Source organism: Megalobrama amblycephala, linkage group LG2 (genome assembly GCF_018812025.1).
Source record: "Megalobrama amblycephala isolate DHTTF-2021 linkage group LG2, ASM1881202v1, whole genome shotgun sequence".
In the NCBI taxonomy this organism is placed as follows: domain Eukaryota; kingdom Metazoa; phylum Chordata; class Actinopteri; order Cypriniformes; family Xenocyprididae; genus Megalobrama; species Megalobrama amblycephala.
In genome coordinates this window covers 34206878-34225563 of record NC_063045.1, presented here as the reverse complement: position 1 = coordinate 34225563, position 18686 = coordinate 34206878, and the positions used below count along the sequence as shown (strand labels likewise).

General features: G+C 33.7%; 1 protein-coding gene across 6 annotated transcripts; it reads left to right on the top strand.

The window, feature by feature from the left end:
- The first annotated feature begins 1148 nt into the window (after positions 1 to 1148).
- Positions 1149 to 15031, top strand: LOC125256345. Of its 6 annotated transcripts, none has more exons than XM_048172300.1 (23): positions 1149 to 1296; positions 2888 to 2915; positions 3597 to 3779; positions 5130 to 5222; positions 5347 to 5439; positions 5572 to 5664; positions 5899 to 7078; positions 7527 to 7746; positions 7992 to 8157; positions 8661 to 8743; positions 8827 to 9000; positions 9096 to 9200; positions 9306 to 9377; positions 9709 to 9792; positions 10280 to 10360; positions 10500 to 10635; positions 11095 to 11229; positions 11457 to 11525; positions 11619 to 11713; positions 12038 to 13151; positions 13351 to 13468; positions 14667 to 14743; positions 14855 to 15031. In XM_048172300.1, exons 7-16 carry the CDS (start codon positions 5985 to 5987, stop codon positions 10578 to 10580), a joined length of 2160 nt encoding a protein of 719 aa, XP_048028257.1. In that variant the 5' UTR covers positions 1149 to 1296; positions 2888 to 2915; positions 3597 to 3779; positions 5130 to 5222; positions 5347 to 5439; positions 5572 to 5664; positions 5899 to 5984; the 3' UTR covers positions 10581 to 10635; positions 11095 to 11229; positions 11457 to 11525; positions 11619 to 11713; positions 12038 to 13151; positions 13351 to 13468; positions 14667 to 14743; positions 14855 to 15031. The 6 variants fall into 6 exon arrangements, with proteins under 6 accessions (XP_048028257.1, XP_048028266.1, XP_048028274.1 ...); XM_048172309.1 differs by having other exon boundaries at positions 11619 to 12947; positions 13025 to 13151; XM_048172317.1 differs by having other exon boundaries at positions 11619 to 13151; positions 14667 to 14739.
- Positions 15032 to 18686: the final 3655 nt, after the last annotated feature.

The window sequence follows — 18686 nt, the reverse complement described above, 5'->3', positions numbered from 1 at the left end:
AAGTAGAAAAAACTAATGGTCAGTTTCTATAGGGAACATCCCAGAGAGTATGCACACCTCATATGAGTACATTTTACTGCAGCATTTTGGAGATATGACACATTATATGATGTTGGAGGCCTATAAAGACCTCATTTCAAATAAGTAGAAAAAAATAATGGTCTGTTTCTATAGGGGACATCCCAGAGAGTATGCACACCTCATATGAGTACATTTTACTGCAGCATTTTAGTTATGCCACAATATTTGATTTCAAAGGCCTATAAACACCTCATTTCAAATAAGTAGAAAAAACTAATGGTCAGTTTCAATAGGAGACATCCCTTAAAGTAAGCATACCACATATCTATCCTTTTTACTGCAGCATTTTGGAGATATGCCACATTATTCGACTTCAACGGCCTATAAATACCACATTTCAAATAAGTAGAAAAAAACAATGGTCTGTTTCTTCAAGGTAAGTACCTACATCACATAGAGTATGCTGTAGGAACTATGGACGAACCAGACAAATGAATTTTGACTATTTTGACTGTTGCAATCTCAATCGGTTTTATGACCTGTAAAGTTGCATGAATCACACTAAAGCACTGTTTAGGATTGTCACATACTATTTAGGATGGCTAGAATGCACATTGAGATGCAGTCTCAGTGAAAAACAGAATAATGACACACACCTGGAAGTAATCAAGCCTAATGAGTATGCAATGGGTTATGGGAAATGAAGTTCATGTTCAGATAACAAAGGAGAAGGAAGGAGTACACTCTGGTGCAGATCATGGGCACTCCATGCTTTTGGTTGTGAAGTGACAGCACTGCAGCAAAACAGCTACATCAATACAAACACCAAGAATTTATATTTTTTATTATTTTAATTTATCTGCATTTGTTTTATTTGCATTATCTTTTTTAATATTGTTGTGACAATTTAAAATGATAAAATTACCATTTGTGGCCAAATGTATATAGTAATTAGTGACACTTATGACTTAACTTTATAAAGATATAGTTTTGACTAATAATTAAGTAGCCTACACAAGAATTTGTTACAACATGACCAACTTGGCAGAAAATAGGATGTACTTTAAAAGTGTATTATATATCATATATATATAATCTATTATATTTTTGTCTTTTTCTTGAAAGTTGTGTATTAAAATAAAATCACAACAATCTCGGATATTTGCTTTTTTTTTTTCATTATTTAATTTGTGACGTAGGCCTACATTTGGCATATGACATTTCATTGACGATAATTAGGCTATGCATTACCGACATGAGTTCCCGCAGAAAAGGGTAAGTGTTAATTCTCTGTAATAAGGTGAATACATTCATAAATACATTTGCGTATTGGTATTAATTTATTATTAACAAAGACTGATTAATGCGTGCATTACTTTACCTATAAAAGTGAATATGGGTTAAAAAATTATGTGACAGAACAGTTGAGGGGGAACAGTGCAACTTTGTTGTAAATTCCTCAATAAACCAGTTTAGTCCATTTAGCTTAGGCTATATTCATTATTCGAGTTTCATATTCAGAAATGCATAGGCTACTATTATTGTATGTATAAACGCATTGCATTTACAAAAAGTTGATTGATATGTCTATAAACTTCTGAGGTGATTAACGTATTCAGCCATAAGCGCGGGAATTTTTAAAGTGAGGTGCTGAAGGGACAGCGCCCTGGAACATGCTGCTAAATAAAGTTGTGTTTCATATTTAAAACAAAATCACAACAAACTATTACTTTGTTATTTTATTGTATTTTTAAAATATATTTTAATATATTTGATGTACATTTGTCATATCATATTTCATTGTCGATATAGCTACATATGCATTACCGCCATGAGTTGCAGAAGAATAATTTGAAAAGATGGGTAGGCTACTAACTTATGATTAACAAAGACTGATTAACGCGTGCATTACTTTATTACCCATAAAAGTGAATGTGGTTAAAAAATATTGTTGACAGAACAGTTGAGGGGGAACAGTGCAACTTTTTTTTTTTTAAATTCCTCGATAAACTGGTTTAGTCCATTAGCTTATATGGTTTCTTAGAGCTTAATATACCGAAACTATTATTGACCAAAGAAACGTATTACATTTACAAATACTTTGATTTGCGTCGATTGATATGTCTACTTTATACTTCTGAGGTGAATTACTTATTCAGTCATAACCGCGGGAATAAGCGAGGTGTTGAAGGGACAGCGCCAGAAAACGGGTGGTGATAAATTTGCCTACTATGCGATGGACGTTTTAGCCTGCAGGCAGGGCCTAGTACAAGTCTTGAAAGTAGATTAATAATGATAATAATAATAATAATAATAATAACAATACAATTAAATTGCATTGATTTATAATTTTAGTTCATAAATCGTGCTTAATAATAATAATAATAATAATAATAATAATACAATAAGTGCAATTATTTAGGCTAATTACAAGTTTGTCATTGCGCAATAGCTCGCAACAGCAAGGAGTGAACAAAATGAAACGAGTGATTGAGATTTGTAGAACATAGGCCTTTTATAAATACACATTATTGAATATGATAATATTTATCATTTAAAATTATTAACTCATTTAATTTATATAATAATTTAATATTATAAATACATTTATTAATTTCATTGGTACTTTCAATAGGTATGAATAACTGTGCAACTTTTGTAGTTTCATTGTTTATTAAAAAAGAACAATTTTGATCTGTCATGCCTAATTTGTGTTCAATACATGTAACATTTAATAATGCTAATAAGAACAAACATACAGTATAACCAAATGATCACTTCCATCATATAGCCTTGGTATTATGAGGTAACAACAATACCACCTAATTTGTAATGACGATAACAATTGAAATGTCTACCTTTACAGAGTATATCTCTTTTCAACATTTGGAAAGGTAAGCATGAATTTTATATGTACAAACTGTATTAAGTCTTTTGAACATTTAAATATTACATTTGATTTAAATCAAATTTAAATCAATTCCGCAGCATTACTGTAGGCTACTAAATATCTAACTTCTTCCAAGAACTCTCACAACAAATGCTGCAATTGTGTGTATTTGTCTGAGACAGTAATTCAGTCATTTTAACATAACTGTTCTCAAGGTGCTTCTTCATAAATACTGTATTTTAAAATAAGCCACATCGACAATGCCCTTTATTTTGAACAATAAGGGCAGTGTTTAATAATTGCGAATCCTATGTACTTGTTTGTTTTTTTCTATTTATGTAAAAGTTTGTCTTTACTGCTTTCATTGAAACTTCATGGCACTAGTGTATATATATATATATATATATATAAATTAATAACAAATTAATAACATTATATATTCAAATACATTAATTCCTTTTTTTTTCCAAAGTGGCTTAAGAGTACAAATATCTGTATGCCACTATATACAATATATAAGTTCTACTACAATGTTGGGGTTACATTATTATTAAAATTATTATATTTTATAATAATTTATAAAATTTAAACTATTAAATATTATAAATTATTATTTAATTATTTATTTATTATTTTTGTACTTTTGTGGAATAATAAAGCATGTATTTTATCTTCCCACCTCCAGGGTCGTAAAGTTGAGCTTACCTTAAAAGACATACAAAATGCTTTACAACCATATGGATCTGGAACAGATGTAAGTGCATATCTCTCCAGTGCCACTTGGGGTAATCTTTGCAAAGACTTGCAAATTCCAAATACCCCGACCAACAGGATTCGACTTAAAAATGCATGTATTGCACACTTGCAGGTAAAAAAACAACAACATCATGCAAATCACATGCACTTTTAATATGGATAATCAGTTGCAGTGTTTGTATTATGACATTGTAAAATAATTAATATATTAATATTAATAAAAATTATATATTAATAATATTATTATTAATAATAATAATAAATAAAAATAGAAATAACAATAATAAAAATAAAGTACATTTAAATAAAAAAATATGTAATATGCTTTTTGGATTAATATAAAGAAATATGAGGTTACACATAAATCAATATGTTTAACAATACCTTACTATAGTTTGTAGAATATAATTCTAATTAATAATGATAATTAATAAAAAAAACTTTATAGATTTATAATACTAACGTTTCGATATCTAAATGTAATTTAATATTTATAAAAGATAGATGTCTCGTAATCTTAATAACCCATGAACCAGAAGTTGCAAACGAATTTTCTTCGTGTTGTGACGTATTACCATCAATACTTTTCATGTTTTATTGGTTATTTCAAATTTTCTAGTGAAAAAGTATGTTTATAAACAGTTTAATTAAAGAAAAATGTATTCAAATAAAAATAATTAAAACTAAATCCATACAATGATATCATGATGTGAACCTATGTGCCTTACATACTTTAGATGTCATATCTTTGTTTATATATATATATATATATATATACACACACACATACACTTGCTAAACAAGCATTCAAGTTAAAGCAAAGTTCTATATAAAGATAAATGTTTTAAATTATTGCAGTGAAACGGAATATTGAATAAAGGGTAGAGTGTTACTTTAGCACTCCTCCTCACCATATCTTTCTCATAGCAGACAAACTTTTGCAGAGGAGTGGTTTACATGTTTTCAACCCAAGCCATCAAACTGACATCATCATAGAGGGAATGCTATATTTCCAGATTGATTAAAGATTACCACGACAAACTATTTTTTTTTCTGTCGGATTAATTGTTCACTTGTAATATGCACTAACAAAATAAATAGGGTCGAATTTAAATTCATTGAATTCAATTTAAAACTTTTATTTTAAAGGTTTTTAAGATGTGATCCCTCACACTAGGATGATCACATTTTGGGGGTCCATGAAATATTTAAGATTAAATACCCATAGACTAGAATATGCATTCAGCATATATTAAAACACAAAACCACAAACGAACTATTACTTCGAGAAAACATCAAGTTTTTTTGTTTTTTTATTACATTTTTTTTTATTACAAATTATTACATTACACTTATCTGCTCACTTTAAATGTGAAAAGTGAAAGTGTTAGGATCATTAATCATTTTCACAGTTTTATTGTAATATTATTATTTTGGATCCTCTAATTTTTCAAATTTCAAGGATAATTCACAAGAAATCTCTGCACATGCATCAGAAAGTGATTTGATTAATGAAGAAAGAGAAGATTCCATTTGCATTTCACCATCACAGAAGGTTTGGTTTCAGTAATGCAAATCAATTTTAAATACTCTTTTCCATGAACAAGTTGATTGTGTACTCTTTTTTTAATGTAAAGAACTTGGCAATCTAAACATTTTTGCTCCTCTGTTCTATTGAGATTTTACAGGAAACATCACTGATTACACCTGCTCCACCACAAGACAGCGATTCTGACAGAGACAGTCCAGTGACTGGTGCACCATCTCCAAAGGTCAATAAACTTTCATGATTTTACCAAGCTGTTGGAAAATAAATGAACTTGTTGCTTCTATTACTGTGATTAATTATGCATACTTCTATTTTTTAAATTTATTGTCTGTTATTTGTATATTGTATTACATAGAGGTTATGTCTAGACCATCCTATCCAGATATCTGACAATGATTTGAGTAATGAAGAAAGAGAAGATTCCATTTGCATTTCACCATCACAGAAGGTTTGGTTTCAGTAATGCAAATCAATTTTGAATGTTCTTTGCCATGGACAGTTTATCAGGACACAGAGCATTCAATACTCTGTCATGATTTTACTATGATGTTTACAAAGTTGTTTATATTGTTGTGATTATTTGAATATCTGATATTTTGATATTTTGAAGTGTGTATATATATATATATATATATATATATATATATATATATATATATATATATTGTTTTTGCCCTTACAGGACACTGGCAAACCCAGTGACACCGCATCGGAGAACAGTAATGCAGATGCTGACCTCTTTTTTAGACACAAACTGCCAAAACATCCATGTTTTTTTTTTTTATTAATAGCCAAACCTGGAGTGACCTTAGGAAAAGACAAACTCAGTATCAATTCAGAGATCTTCAGTGGACAAATGTTATTTCCAAAGGCATAGAGTCAGTGCACCCCTACTGTAGCATTGCTTTCAAAAGACACCACGTCAAGATCAAGGGGTCCAAACGAAGGGGACCTCTTTTCCACTGTCTGGGGTACTGCACATTTTCAGACTGTCCTGTCTGTGTTGAGGTCAGTGTAACAGATGAGAGTACCCTGAAAGCAGCTGTCACATTCCAGGAAGATGAAGTGTGCCACAGCCTGGAAGAATTAAAAAGTAGACCTGTGCGGGCTGATGAAAGGCATAATTTTGCCAAGCAGTTAGAGTCGATACTCCCAAGGGCTCTACATTTGCAAAATCTTGAAAAAATTGACAACACGGTGTTCGAGTCAGGGTGCAGAGATAAAGCCCCTACACCTGCCGTGCTGAAAAATATATCATGGAACAACAGGAAAAAAGCTCGCCGACATCTTAATGAAATTCTGAGTCTTCAGAAGATGGTGGAGGAGAGAATCGATTCTGAAAAAATTCTCCAGAAGGTGCTCCTGCATCCTCGAGGAGTGATGCTCTGGTCACAAAGTTCAATACGGCTGTTCCACCAGCGATGTAAAACAGATGTTGTGTACATTGATGCCACAGGAAGCATCATAAAAAAAGCCAAAGGAAAATCAGCTCCATTTTACATCTATGAGCTGGTAGTAAGACATCCAATTAAGGGTGCTTCTCCAATTCCTGTGGCAACATATGTAACTTGTGACCACACTACCTCTTCTGTCACCTACTTTTTGGAATCATTTCAAACTGATTACTTTCGATTGTTTGGAAAAACATCACAGAGGAGGCCAGTAATGATCATGTGTGATGGGTCCCTCGTTCTACTTCAGGCTGTTGCCTATAGTTTCTGCAAAGTATCTCTGGGCCAGTTGCTGCAAATCTACTATGAAGTAGTTACTGGAAAGTTGAGGGATGAGGAATTTAAGATTCCAATTCTGCACCGTTGCTTGAGCCATGTAATGAAGAATGCCAAAGCCTTCTGTAAGAAACAGTAAGTGTGCATTTATACACCAGCTAATTTCATGAATTTTCTTAAGCAGTACATCACACATCTTATAATCTGCCCCCCCCCCCTATCTTTTATTTGTATTGTTTTCTATTAGTATGACAAATATTAATTTGCCAATCGCTGTTAATGTTATGTTGTACAATATTTGCACAATTTGACATTTTGATCAATTGTTGGTTTATACTGATTATTATTATTATGCTGAGTATTTTAACAGTAAGTTCCCAAGCAATATTGAGTTTTTGCTGAGGACCAGCATGCAAAACATATCCATTTTCTATTGACTAACAATCCTGGATTTCTCCTCAAGGGTTGCAATGTTTTGATTACATTTTTAATTGTTGACTTAACTTACTAAATATATGTACAATACAATACTTGAAAATGTCTTTCTGGAGAACTATATTTGCTAACATTTCTGTTTTTGCAGTTCTCCCAAAAACTACAGGCTGTCCATGCATGTTTTTGGCTTGTTGACATCTGCAGCTACATTGGTAGAGATGGAAGACATCCTAATAAGCATGACAGTTGTCTTTTCAAGCCCCCAGAGTGGCGATAATGTGGAGAAGCATTTTCGCAATCTCCAGAACAAGATGTTGAACATGGGCATTTCGGGAGATATGACAGACATTACAGATGAGGATGTAGAGGTGGTTATTTTTATATATTTTTAGATTATTTATGATTGGTTGTTAAAGGTGATTTTTTTTTTAATTTATGTGGAACTATCAGCACAAATTGAGACAATAATAAGTACTAATTATAAAATATAAATAAAAATATATATTATATGTATATATTGACTTCAAAAACCTAATCAACTTAAGAGAATACAATGATATTTAACAATCAGCTTATCAACTTTTAACATGGGATTATTGTTATCAATTGTTAGCTCGACATGGGACCCACACCTTTTCAGAGGCACTTTGAGCACATCATTGCAGAGGCACCTGTACACGATGAGGGAGAGCCAAATGAATACCATTCTGCCACATTCATGCCCAGTCTGGTGAAGTACTTCTTGCCTCATGCCCCTCTCTGGTCTGCGCTAATGCTGGGTGAGTTTACTATGATTAATGTTTTAATAAGTTCCATTTAAAGTTACATATGGGACACGTAGATATGAATGAGATGCTGCTTACTGCAGAGCCAATGGCTGGAGCATGATTATAGGAGTCAATATCAACCTATTTGGCTGCATTTACACTGAAAGATTTGATGCACAGATCTGATCTTTTTACCATATCCAATTGTTGGGCCGGCGTGTTTACATTCACTTTAGATGCGACTGGTACCTGATATGTGTTTACATTAATTCCCGCCTTAAATGATTGCCATTGATAGCTTTGCATGCACATGGTAGACACACGCCAAACCCTAATCCTAACTCTATAGTAAGCACATGTAGATACTTAATATTGCTCAGAAGTTAAATTTGTAATTACAGTGTAACAAACACAACTTAAAATATAGTGTAGCCTTTTTTCCATTACAAAAATTTCCTCAAATAATTTTATGGGCTAAAATAAAAAATTATTTAAATCAATTCAAAATCTTTCAGGAGATTTAGGCCGCCATGGAAGAGGTCCTGTCTACAAAAATCTGTCAAAAAAATTTGAGCAATGTAGTCGGTTGGACACACAGGTCTGTTCTTCTTTGTTTGTACAATGCATCTGTTCTTTAATACCCGTTTGACATTTTTCAGAACAGCATGTTCGTTTTTTTAGAATTACACAAATGACAATAAAACACAAGGAATTATGGAGAAGAGCCAGTGGGACCTGAAACGTGTGCGCTTTCACAGACGCCGCCTCACACGGCTGGATGATTTTGTGCATATTTACCAAATAACCCATAATTCCCTGCTGAAGGAGTTTTCAGACTCTACCCGCAAGAAAAAAGTTAGAGTTATAATGCATACAATAGCCTTTTGGCTATCTTTAGCTATTAAGTAACCCTGTTTTCAACATTGTTTCCAAACATATTTTAAATTTAGACACACAGAGTAGAGGTTGAGCGTTGGAAACAGAGAAGGCGTTCCAAGAAAGGCATTTATGTATCGCCACTACTAAAGGCCTTCCCCTTCAAGAAAGTCAAAAAGGTAGGATGATGTTAATGTATTATATAACTTAGCAAGATACAGTCAAAACCACACATCAACAATTCTTATAAAATACATAATGTACTGTTTTTATTTTTAATGTAGCCCAGGGTGCTGACCAAAAAAACTGGACCACAGGCAGCAAACCAAGAGGAAAATGTCTGCAGGCAAAACTTGGTATGTACAGTAAACTATCCAAGCCTTTTTAGCTGTAAAAGTTTGATTCATCCCAGTAAACCTAGTGCTTTGAAGGTGTTCATCCAAATGATTAGTTCCAATACTAGCAGTTACCATTTGTCCGTTTTACAAATTTACTACAGTAGGCGGCAACAAATGAGCACCTTTTATGTGTTCTGAGTGAGTAGTTGCATTAATTTGTAATGAAATACAAAAGTTCTTAATGTATATACTGTATCAAAATGTGTACACATACACTTTTTATGTTAACTACAGAAAGAAAGAAAGAAAGAAAGACATTATTAAAATGTGTGTTGTATGACTTGTTTAGACTGCAGTGGAAGAATGTGACACCTCCTTGATGGAAGACAATGCTCATACGGACGCCCAGTCTGATGAAAATAAAAGTGAAGAGGTACAAATTCATAAATGAGATTATTTTACATGACATAACATTATTGGACTGCATATGCATATATAATTGCATACCATAATTAATTACTTTTCCATACCTTTAAAAACGTTACACAGCCTATAAGCAAGATTGTTCAAAGTGTTATTGGTGTTTATACGCAAAAGATTACATCAAACAGAGTTTAAATAGAGTAAAGTGCGGAAAAAAATACAAACACAAATAAATTTGATCATCCCAACGGATGAACTACCAACAATAACCACAGAGAAAAGTCTGGAAGGAGAACATTTGGTCAGTGCTGTAGTACATTGTAAAACCAAGATTTCCTTTAATTTAACTATTTCTATTACAAGAATTTGAAGTTTTTTTTATAGTGTGATAATGCTGAGTTTTTACAGAGATGAAATGAAAGCAGATTTTAAAAACTGTATTCTGAGGAGAAGACCTTAATATGTCTAGGTTTGTGTGTATCATATGCCTTGTTTAGACTGCAGTGGAAGCATGTGCTACATCACGGACAGAAACAGTTGATGAAGTGATCCAATTTGCTGACACTAAAGGCAAAAAGGTATTAATTTATTTATATTATATTTATGAAATTTAACACTTTTCAAATGCATATATATGTTAAAACAAAAACAAACTGAAACACATTCAACTTGATGTTTAACAATGTGTCATATTTGATTGAAATTTATGGCATGCAGCTCACCTCCTTGTGGAAAAAAAAAAGCCACAGAGGTTGTGGTGTCTGTGATCCCCACACAACACATAGGACAAATGATTAATGTCCATCACAAAGAGCTCCGTTCACTTCAACCACACCGATGGTTATATGGCGAGGTATAGTGTGCATTTCATTATCTTAAAAATGTAGTTATACAAGCTGTAGTTTACAGTTTTAAGTCTGTACTTCTATTTTTACTCTGCAGCTATCACCATTTGGTAATATGGGAAAAAAGATTAACTAATCTGTAGAAGGTCAATTTTGGACAAAGATATTTCCTTAACTAGTAATCAGTAATTACAAAATGAGATTAGCCTCATTAAGAACTCTCAATGAATGATGACAATAAACAAATTCTGAATTATTACCGCATTAACGTATCTGAGATTGACTATGTAACAAGTAGAAAATTACCATATGCAGATGAAAAATGTTTATTATCTCTCTGACCCACATTAATGTTGTGATTAATAATTAATTGGAATAATTATTTGTTTGATGCCTTCTTAACATTGTATTGTAAATTTATAATGCAACTTAAAAGAAATAACATTTCCCCTACATTTCTCATTTAGATAATTGAATGCCTGTTTCATCTTGCTGTCAACCAGTTGGAGATGGGGAACTCCATATACATTCTCAATCACTACACAGCATGGGTGATTCTGTATGGGGAAAGCTCGCAGCTTGTCCGGCACAGTTTGCCAAAGGTAATCAGTGGTTGCATGGACTAGAGTGTGGATGTGCAATTTTGTGTATATTTAGCTGGGAGAATTATTGTATGCCTTACAAACAAAAATTAATAAAAAAAAAAAAAAAACAGTTGCAGTACTACATAACAGTTTACAGCTAATTGGCCAGCTTTCTATATTGCTTTATAAAGGTAAATGTATAAATGATGGTTAATGCAAAGTTAATTATTTAACTTCTTTATTAGGTCAACTTTGACGATTACCAGGCGATTCTTTCATTTGTGAACATCAGCAAGGTCCATTGGAAGCTTCTGGTGAATATCAGAATACCTTTCATTAATTGCAGTGTCTGGTGAATTATTAAAAGATGTACAGAATATTAGTTGCATTTACCCCCTCTTTTTCAGTACATCAATGCTGTCAACCACACAGTGTACCTGGTAGATCCTTCTAAAAGCTGCACAGAAGAAGCTGATTCCAATTATGCTGGACAAAAATTCAGGTTATCATTTCATGACTCATTAAATCTACAAGCCACATTCTATCACTATTTGCAAGGAGTTTTGCAGCACTGAAGAGATGATGAAAACTCAAAATTCAATGATTCCCATTCACTAAAAGGGTTACACCAAATATTAACCCAATAGCCAGGCAAATAGTTAAAGAAATTCAGTATATGTTACAGTTTCAGCAGACGGAGACAGCAGGTAAAAGTAAAGTTGGTTTATTAAACCAACAGAGTTGATATGGATCACAGGTGAGTAAATGGCAAAGGAAGTTAAGATGGTAGAATGAATGGAGTTTTATACTGTCCTTTGTTTTGCAGGAAGGTCACTGGAGTGGAAGCTGACTTGAAGACACTCACACACAGACTTGGAATACAGGAGGGAACACAGAGACACAGGAGACAGGAGACAGGTATGTATCAACAGGAGTCTTTGAGGTAAGCATAGAGGTAAGTTTCTCTTGATGCAAACAAGACCAGACAATGTGACTGAGTGTGAGTGTCTTAAGTAGTGGTGATGATGAGCGTGATAATGAGCTGCAGGTGACGGTGATTAATACTCAGGGGAAGGTGCTCGCTGTGATTGGAGGGTGCTGGAGCCTGGCGTGTCTGTTACAGTATATTATATAATTTTCCTGTATCAAAAGTATTTACTACCAGTAAGCTTGATGGTAAAATTTATTGAGATATTACAATATTGTAAAGACTGTATTACATTAAAGTAGTGCATTTATTTACATTCCATTCCATGTAGGTCATAGCAGAGAGCTTGTGACTGTTGTATTGGGAAAGGAGATGCAAATCATTTGTTTTGTTATGGACTTAGAAATGAAATTAAGAGTTCACGAGAATTACTTACTTGTATTTACACATTTCACTCTTATAAAAAGAGTTATACGTTTAGAATATATTATTCTTGGAAAGAAAAGCTTTCTGTAATCTTTCACTACTTAATACATATTACTGTTATTGTCACAGTTCCCTCGTCTCCTGGACTCCATTACCCATGATCCTCCTTTTCTCCACACCTGCACTCACTTCCCTCGTATTCTCCCCATCACCACGGATTACCTGCACCTGCTCCTGATCATCTGCACTCCCTTTATAATGGACTCACTCCCTTCACTCCCTGTCTGTTCTCTGTTTATGTTAAGTTGTGTGTTGCTGTGTCTGTATAGTTTATCTCCTTTATCTCCTTTGTCATTAAAATCCATCATTGTGGATTTCCTATGTACGCTTAATCTCTTCTGCATACACCAGCTGTAACAGTTATGCATCACATTTCCTTTTACATTTCCTTTCACGCAGTGAGTACCTACAGATGAGGAAAACATGCCATGGAAAAACGGACTGGGTGGGCATAAAATGGAAAGCAGGTGTTCTGACACATCCAGTCCAACAGGATAGCAGTAGCTGTGGGGTCATTGTCATCTTGGTTAGTGAAGTTCTGTAATTCCTATCTATGTTTTCTTTATTAAAATATGTTAATGTTTTGTTTCAACATTTTACACAACTTGACAGTACGAAAATACAAAATAATTTGGGTATTATAGTTTTTTGGGTATTATAAAATGCTGCCCTATGCTGGAGTCTGACGCAGTCCACATAATCTTTTAACATTATTGTTTGTTTAGATGGCAAGGGCAATAATGAGGGCATTTCCAGCTGTCCCAAATTTTCATTTTGGAACCTCAAAAAAGGAAATGGCACAAGAACGAAAATTGATGGCTCTGCAGATACTGCAAGAATCAGGTCTGTAAAGCAATGGTTTGTATGTTGTGTGGAGGGATACAATTAAAATGTCAGGATTACATACACAATGCAGAAGTCAAGTATAAATTAAAAAAGGTTGTATAAAAATATTTAATTAAATGAAACTTTAGTGAAGTTGTACTTTGAATAAAACAATATGTAATGCAGCTTCAGAGGAAAATAGATGGTTATAAAAAGAATTTCACAGTGAATCGAAGAAAGAGTTGTCTTTTAACACTCACAGCCTATTACATTAAAGCTACCATAAAATGTAGGGTTGTCAGAGGAGTATCCCAGTTTAAAAGAGCTCAGAAAATACAATTTAAAGCTGCAGGCAGCAATGAAAGGGCCCTCGCACCCGGCCTAACTGCCACCTGCTGGCCTTTGAAAAACAGTGGGTGACATGCATGTAAGTGAGTAAATTAATTTCAAAGTTTCACACTTTTGCCAAGAGGTGGCGCTTTGACTAACTGAATATTGCCATGAAGATTTCCTTCAGGCCAGGACTATTAACAAACGTGAAGTTTGGAGCAGATCGCTCATTGTATATCACAGAGTGACCACAACTTACTGGATAATGATGAAACGTGGAACTTTGGCAGGCCTCCACAAACAAGCCCATCAGCGAAAAGTCTATATCTTCACAATTTTGATGTCGCAAAGGTATTTAGATTAGATTGATGAAATACAATGCAACGATGACATATTCCGAAGACGCATAAGGAATATCAATAATTATTAATACATGGTATAATACATTAATACATACATTGGCAAGTAAACAAGCCTGGCCAAGAACAACAACATATTCCAGATAAGTATGTAGAGGCCTGAAGGCATGGAAGTATTGCTCGCAATGACACATAAACAGCAACACATATATATACTGTGACATAAAGGGTTTCACAAAAGTTAAAGGTGTAAAATGAATGTCTTGACACAAGTTACACACATTTTATTTTAGTTTTACACATTGTTGTCATTGCAGGTACTATACTAATTTAAAACTTTGTTTAAAAGTTGCATTTAGTAATTACCTGAAGATATTGTGGTTGTTGTTCAGTACAGGATGACATAAATGATAATGCAGACTTTGCTGTGTGTATTGTTGATTTTGTAAAGTGGATTAATTTAAAAGGTAATGTAAATTGAAGAGTACATTTTTGTGTTACTAGTGTGTTTATTTCTTATACTTTAGTGTTTGATGAGACCAATAACTGCTCTATGTGCTCACTGAAAGAGCCAAGTGGAAGTGCACAACCTGTGACAAAGTGGGTGAGTTTTTTTGGTTCACTTGTAAATGTAGAATTGGAAAGTGAAAAGCAGTAGCAATTTAAACCATGGATGTGTGTATGTAGCAGTTCAAACATTTCAAAATTCTTTTAGATCCAGTGTGACAGCTGCGAGAGATGGTACCACGAAAAGTGCCTGGGCATGACTAAAAAAAACTGAAACAGGCCAGGGTCAACAATTGGGACTGCATTTTGTGCTCTTAAACTTGTAAGCAGTAAACATATTTTTTTTTGTTTTATTTATTAATGCTATTTTTATTTTATTTTTTGGGTGGGTGGGGGGTGGGGGGGGAATATTGATGTTAAATACATTGTGTATCCCATTTACATTATCAAATTATATTGTGTTGGTGGGGGTGGGGGGGGGGGTATTGATGTTAAATACATTGTGTACATTTTTTTAAGCTATATTTATTCATTTATAACGATTGACTGACTGAATAAATAAATGAATGTCCCCTATAGAAACAGACCATTAGTTTTTTCTACTTATTTGAAATGAGGTGTTTATAAGCCTTTGAAGTCAAATAATGTGGAATATCTCCAAAATGATGATTGGTATTGATGTTAAATACATTGTGTACATTTTTTTAAGCTATATTTATTCATTTATAACGATTGACTGACTGAATAAATAAATGAATGTCCCCTATAGAAACAGACCATTAGTTTTTTCTACTTATTTGAAATGAGGTGTTTATAAGCCTTTGAAGTCAAATAATGTGGAATATCTCCAAAATGCTGCAGTGAAATGTACTCATATGAGGTATGCATACTGTATGGGACATCTCCTATAGAAACAGACCATTATTTTTTTCTACTTATTTGAAATGAGGTCATTGTGTATCCCATTTACATTATCCAATTATATTGTGTTAAATAAGTAGTGTGATATTTACTATCCAAAAAGTGGGGCTAATTTTGAAAATAAATTGTAAATAACAATTACATTAAAATGTGCATGTGAAATTTTACATCAGAATGTCTTGTCATTTTGTAGTTGACACTGTAAAGGCCCGGGTATACTTAACTATACTTCACCATGTACAGATGCGTTCCGCTCGCAGTCCTGTCCGCGTATCATTCGAAGCACACTCAACGGCGGATGACCGAGTTCTAAAAAAGTGCAGTACAATAATTAGATGTACTTTACTAGACATCAAAGGGCAGCGCTGGGTTATTTCAAAATGGAACATTCGCTAGGCAGAATTGAGAAATAGGACTTTATATTTCTTGAATTTCTGAAAATATGAGCAAAACACCACATACATGAGTTTTGGGGGCTTTTATTTTGGAATGCAACATCAGAATGTCCTGAAACGGTGCAGTTGACACTGGGAGAAGGTGTCCTCTCCAGATGAGGTGAAATTAGTCTGTGGAAACTAGGATTTTATTTTTTATGAATTTCTGAAAATATGAACAAAACAGCAGGAACATGAGATTTGGGGGGCTTTTATTTTGTAATGCAACATCAGAATGTCCTGAAACGGTGCAGTTGACACTGGGAGAAGGTGCCCTCTCCAGCTGAGGTGAAACAAAACAGCGTATGAGTTGTTGGGGGGCTTTAATTGTGGAATTCAGCAGCACACAATGTCCGGCTTTGAGGTTTACTATCATTTTCAGGTGAAATTGAGCTGTGAAATATTTTTTTTTTAGCTATATTTATTCATTTATAACGATTGACTGACTGAATAAATAAATGAATGTGAATAAATAAATGAATGTGAAATCACATTCTGGGGTGCGTTTCCCAAAGCGAACTATGGTCGCAAGTTCCGTCGTTACCAATAGAGTTCAATGGGACTTACGACCATGGTTCACTAACGATGCTTTCTTATTTGAAATGAGGTGTTTATAGGGAAACGCACCCCAGATCGGTACACAAACAGTATTACCATAATAGCAAGTGTAGGCGTGGACCGCGAAATACTGGGGCGGCTAGTTTGACCGCTCATTTCTGAGTGGCAGCTGGCTTGTCCAAAAAACGCTGCAGTAAAAAGTACTCATATGGGGTATGCATACTCTCTGGGATGTCCCCTATAGAAACAGACCATTAGTTTTTTCTACTTATTTGAAATGAGGTGTTTATAAGCTTTGAAGTTAAATAATGTGGAATATCTTTGAAGTCAAATAATGTGGAATATCTCCAAAATGCTGCAGTGAAATGTACTCATATGAGGTATGCATACTGTATGGGACATCTCCTATAGAAACAGACCATTATTTTTTTCTACTTATTTGAAATGAGGTGTTTATAAGCCTTTGAAGTCAAATAATGTGGAATATCTCCAAAATGCTGCAGTGAAATGTACTCATATGAGGTATGCATACTGTATGGGACATCTCCTATAGAAACAGACCATTATTTTTTTCTACTTATTTGAAATGAGGTCTTTATAGGCCTCCAAAGTCAACTAATGTGGCATATCTCCAAAATGCTGCAGTAAAATGTACTCCTATGAGGTGTGCATACTCTCTGGGATGTCCCCTATAGAAACAGACCATTATTTTTTTCTACTTATTTGAAATGAGGTCTTTATAGGCCTCCAACATCATATAATGTGTCATATCTCCAAAATGCTGCAGTAAAATGTACTCATATGAGGTGTGCATACTCTCTGGGACGTTCCCTATAGAAACTGACCATTAGTTTTTTCTACTTATTTGAAATGAGGTGTTTATAGGCCTTTGAAATCAAATATTGTGGCATAACTAAAATGCTGCAGTAAAATGTACTCATATGAGGTGTGCATACTCTCTGGGATGTCCCCTATAGAAACTGACCATTAGTTTTTTCTACTTATTTGAAATGAGGTGTTTATAGGCCTTTGAAGTTAAATAATGTGGAATATCTCCAAAATGCTGCAGTAAAATGTACTCATATGAGGTGTGCATACTCTCTGGATGATCATCCCTATAGAAACAGACCATTATTTTTTTCCTTATTTGAAATGAGGTCTATAGAAACAGCATATCTCCAAAACCAGTAAAATTATATGAGGTTGCATACTTCTTCTATTAAACAGACCATTAGTTTTTTCTACTTATTTGAAATGAGGTCTTTATAGGCCTCCAACATCATATAATGTGTCATATCTTAAAAATGCTGCAGTAAAATGTACTCATATGAGGTGTGCATACTCTCTGGGATGTTCCCTATAGAAACAGACCATTGTTTTTTTCTACTTATTTGAAATGAGGTGTTTATAGGCCTTTGAAGTTAAATAATGTGGAATATCTTCAAAATGCTGCAGTAAAATGTACTCATATGAGGTGTGCATACTCTCTGGGATGTTCCCTATAGAAAAAGACCATTGTTTTTTTCTACTTATTTGAAATGAGGTGTTTATAGGCCTTTGAAGTTAAATAATGTGGAATATCTCCAAAATGCTGCAGTAAAATGTACTCATATGAGGTGTCCATACTCTCTGGGATGTCCCCTATAGAAACAGACCATTAGTTTTCTCTACTTATTTGAAATGAGGTGTTTATAGGCCTCCAACATCATATAATGTGTCAGATCTTCAAAATGCTGCAGTAAAATGTACTCATATGAGGTGTGCATACTCTCTGGGATGTTCCCTATAGAAACAGACCATTATTTTTTTCTACTTATTTGAAATGAGGTGTGTATAGGCATTTGAAGTCGAATAATGTGGCATATCTCCAAAATGCTGCAGTAAAATGTACTCATATGAGGTATGCATACTCTCTGGGATGTTCCCTATAGAAACAGACCATTAGTTTTTTCTACTTATTTGAAATGAGGTGTTTATAGGCCTTTGAAGTCAAATAATGTGTCATATCTCCAAAATGATGCAGTGAAATGTACTCATATGAGGTATGCATACTGTATGGGACATCTCCTATAGAAACAGACCATTAGTTTTTTCTACTTATTTGAAATGAGGTCTTTATAGACATGT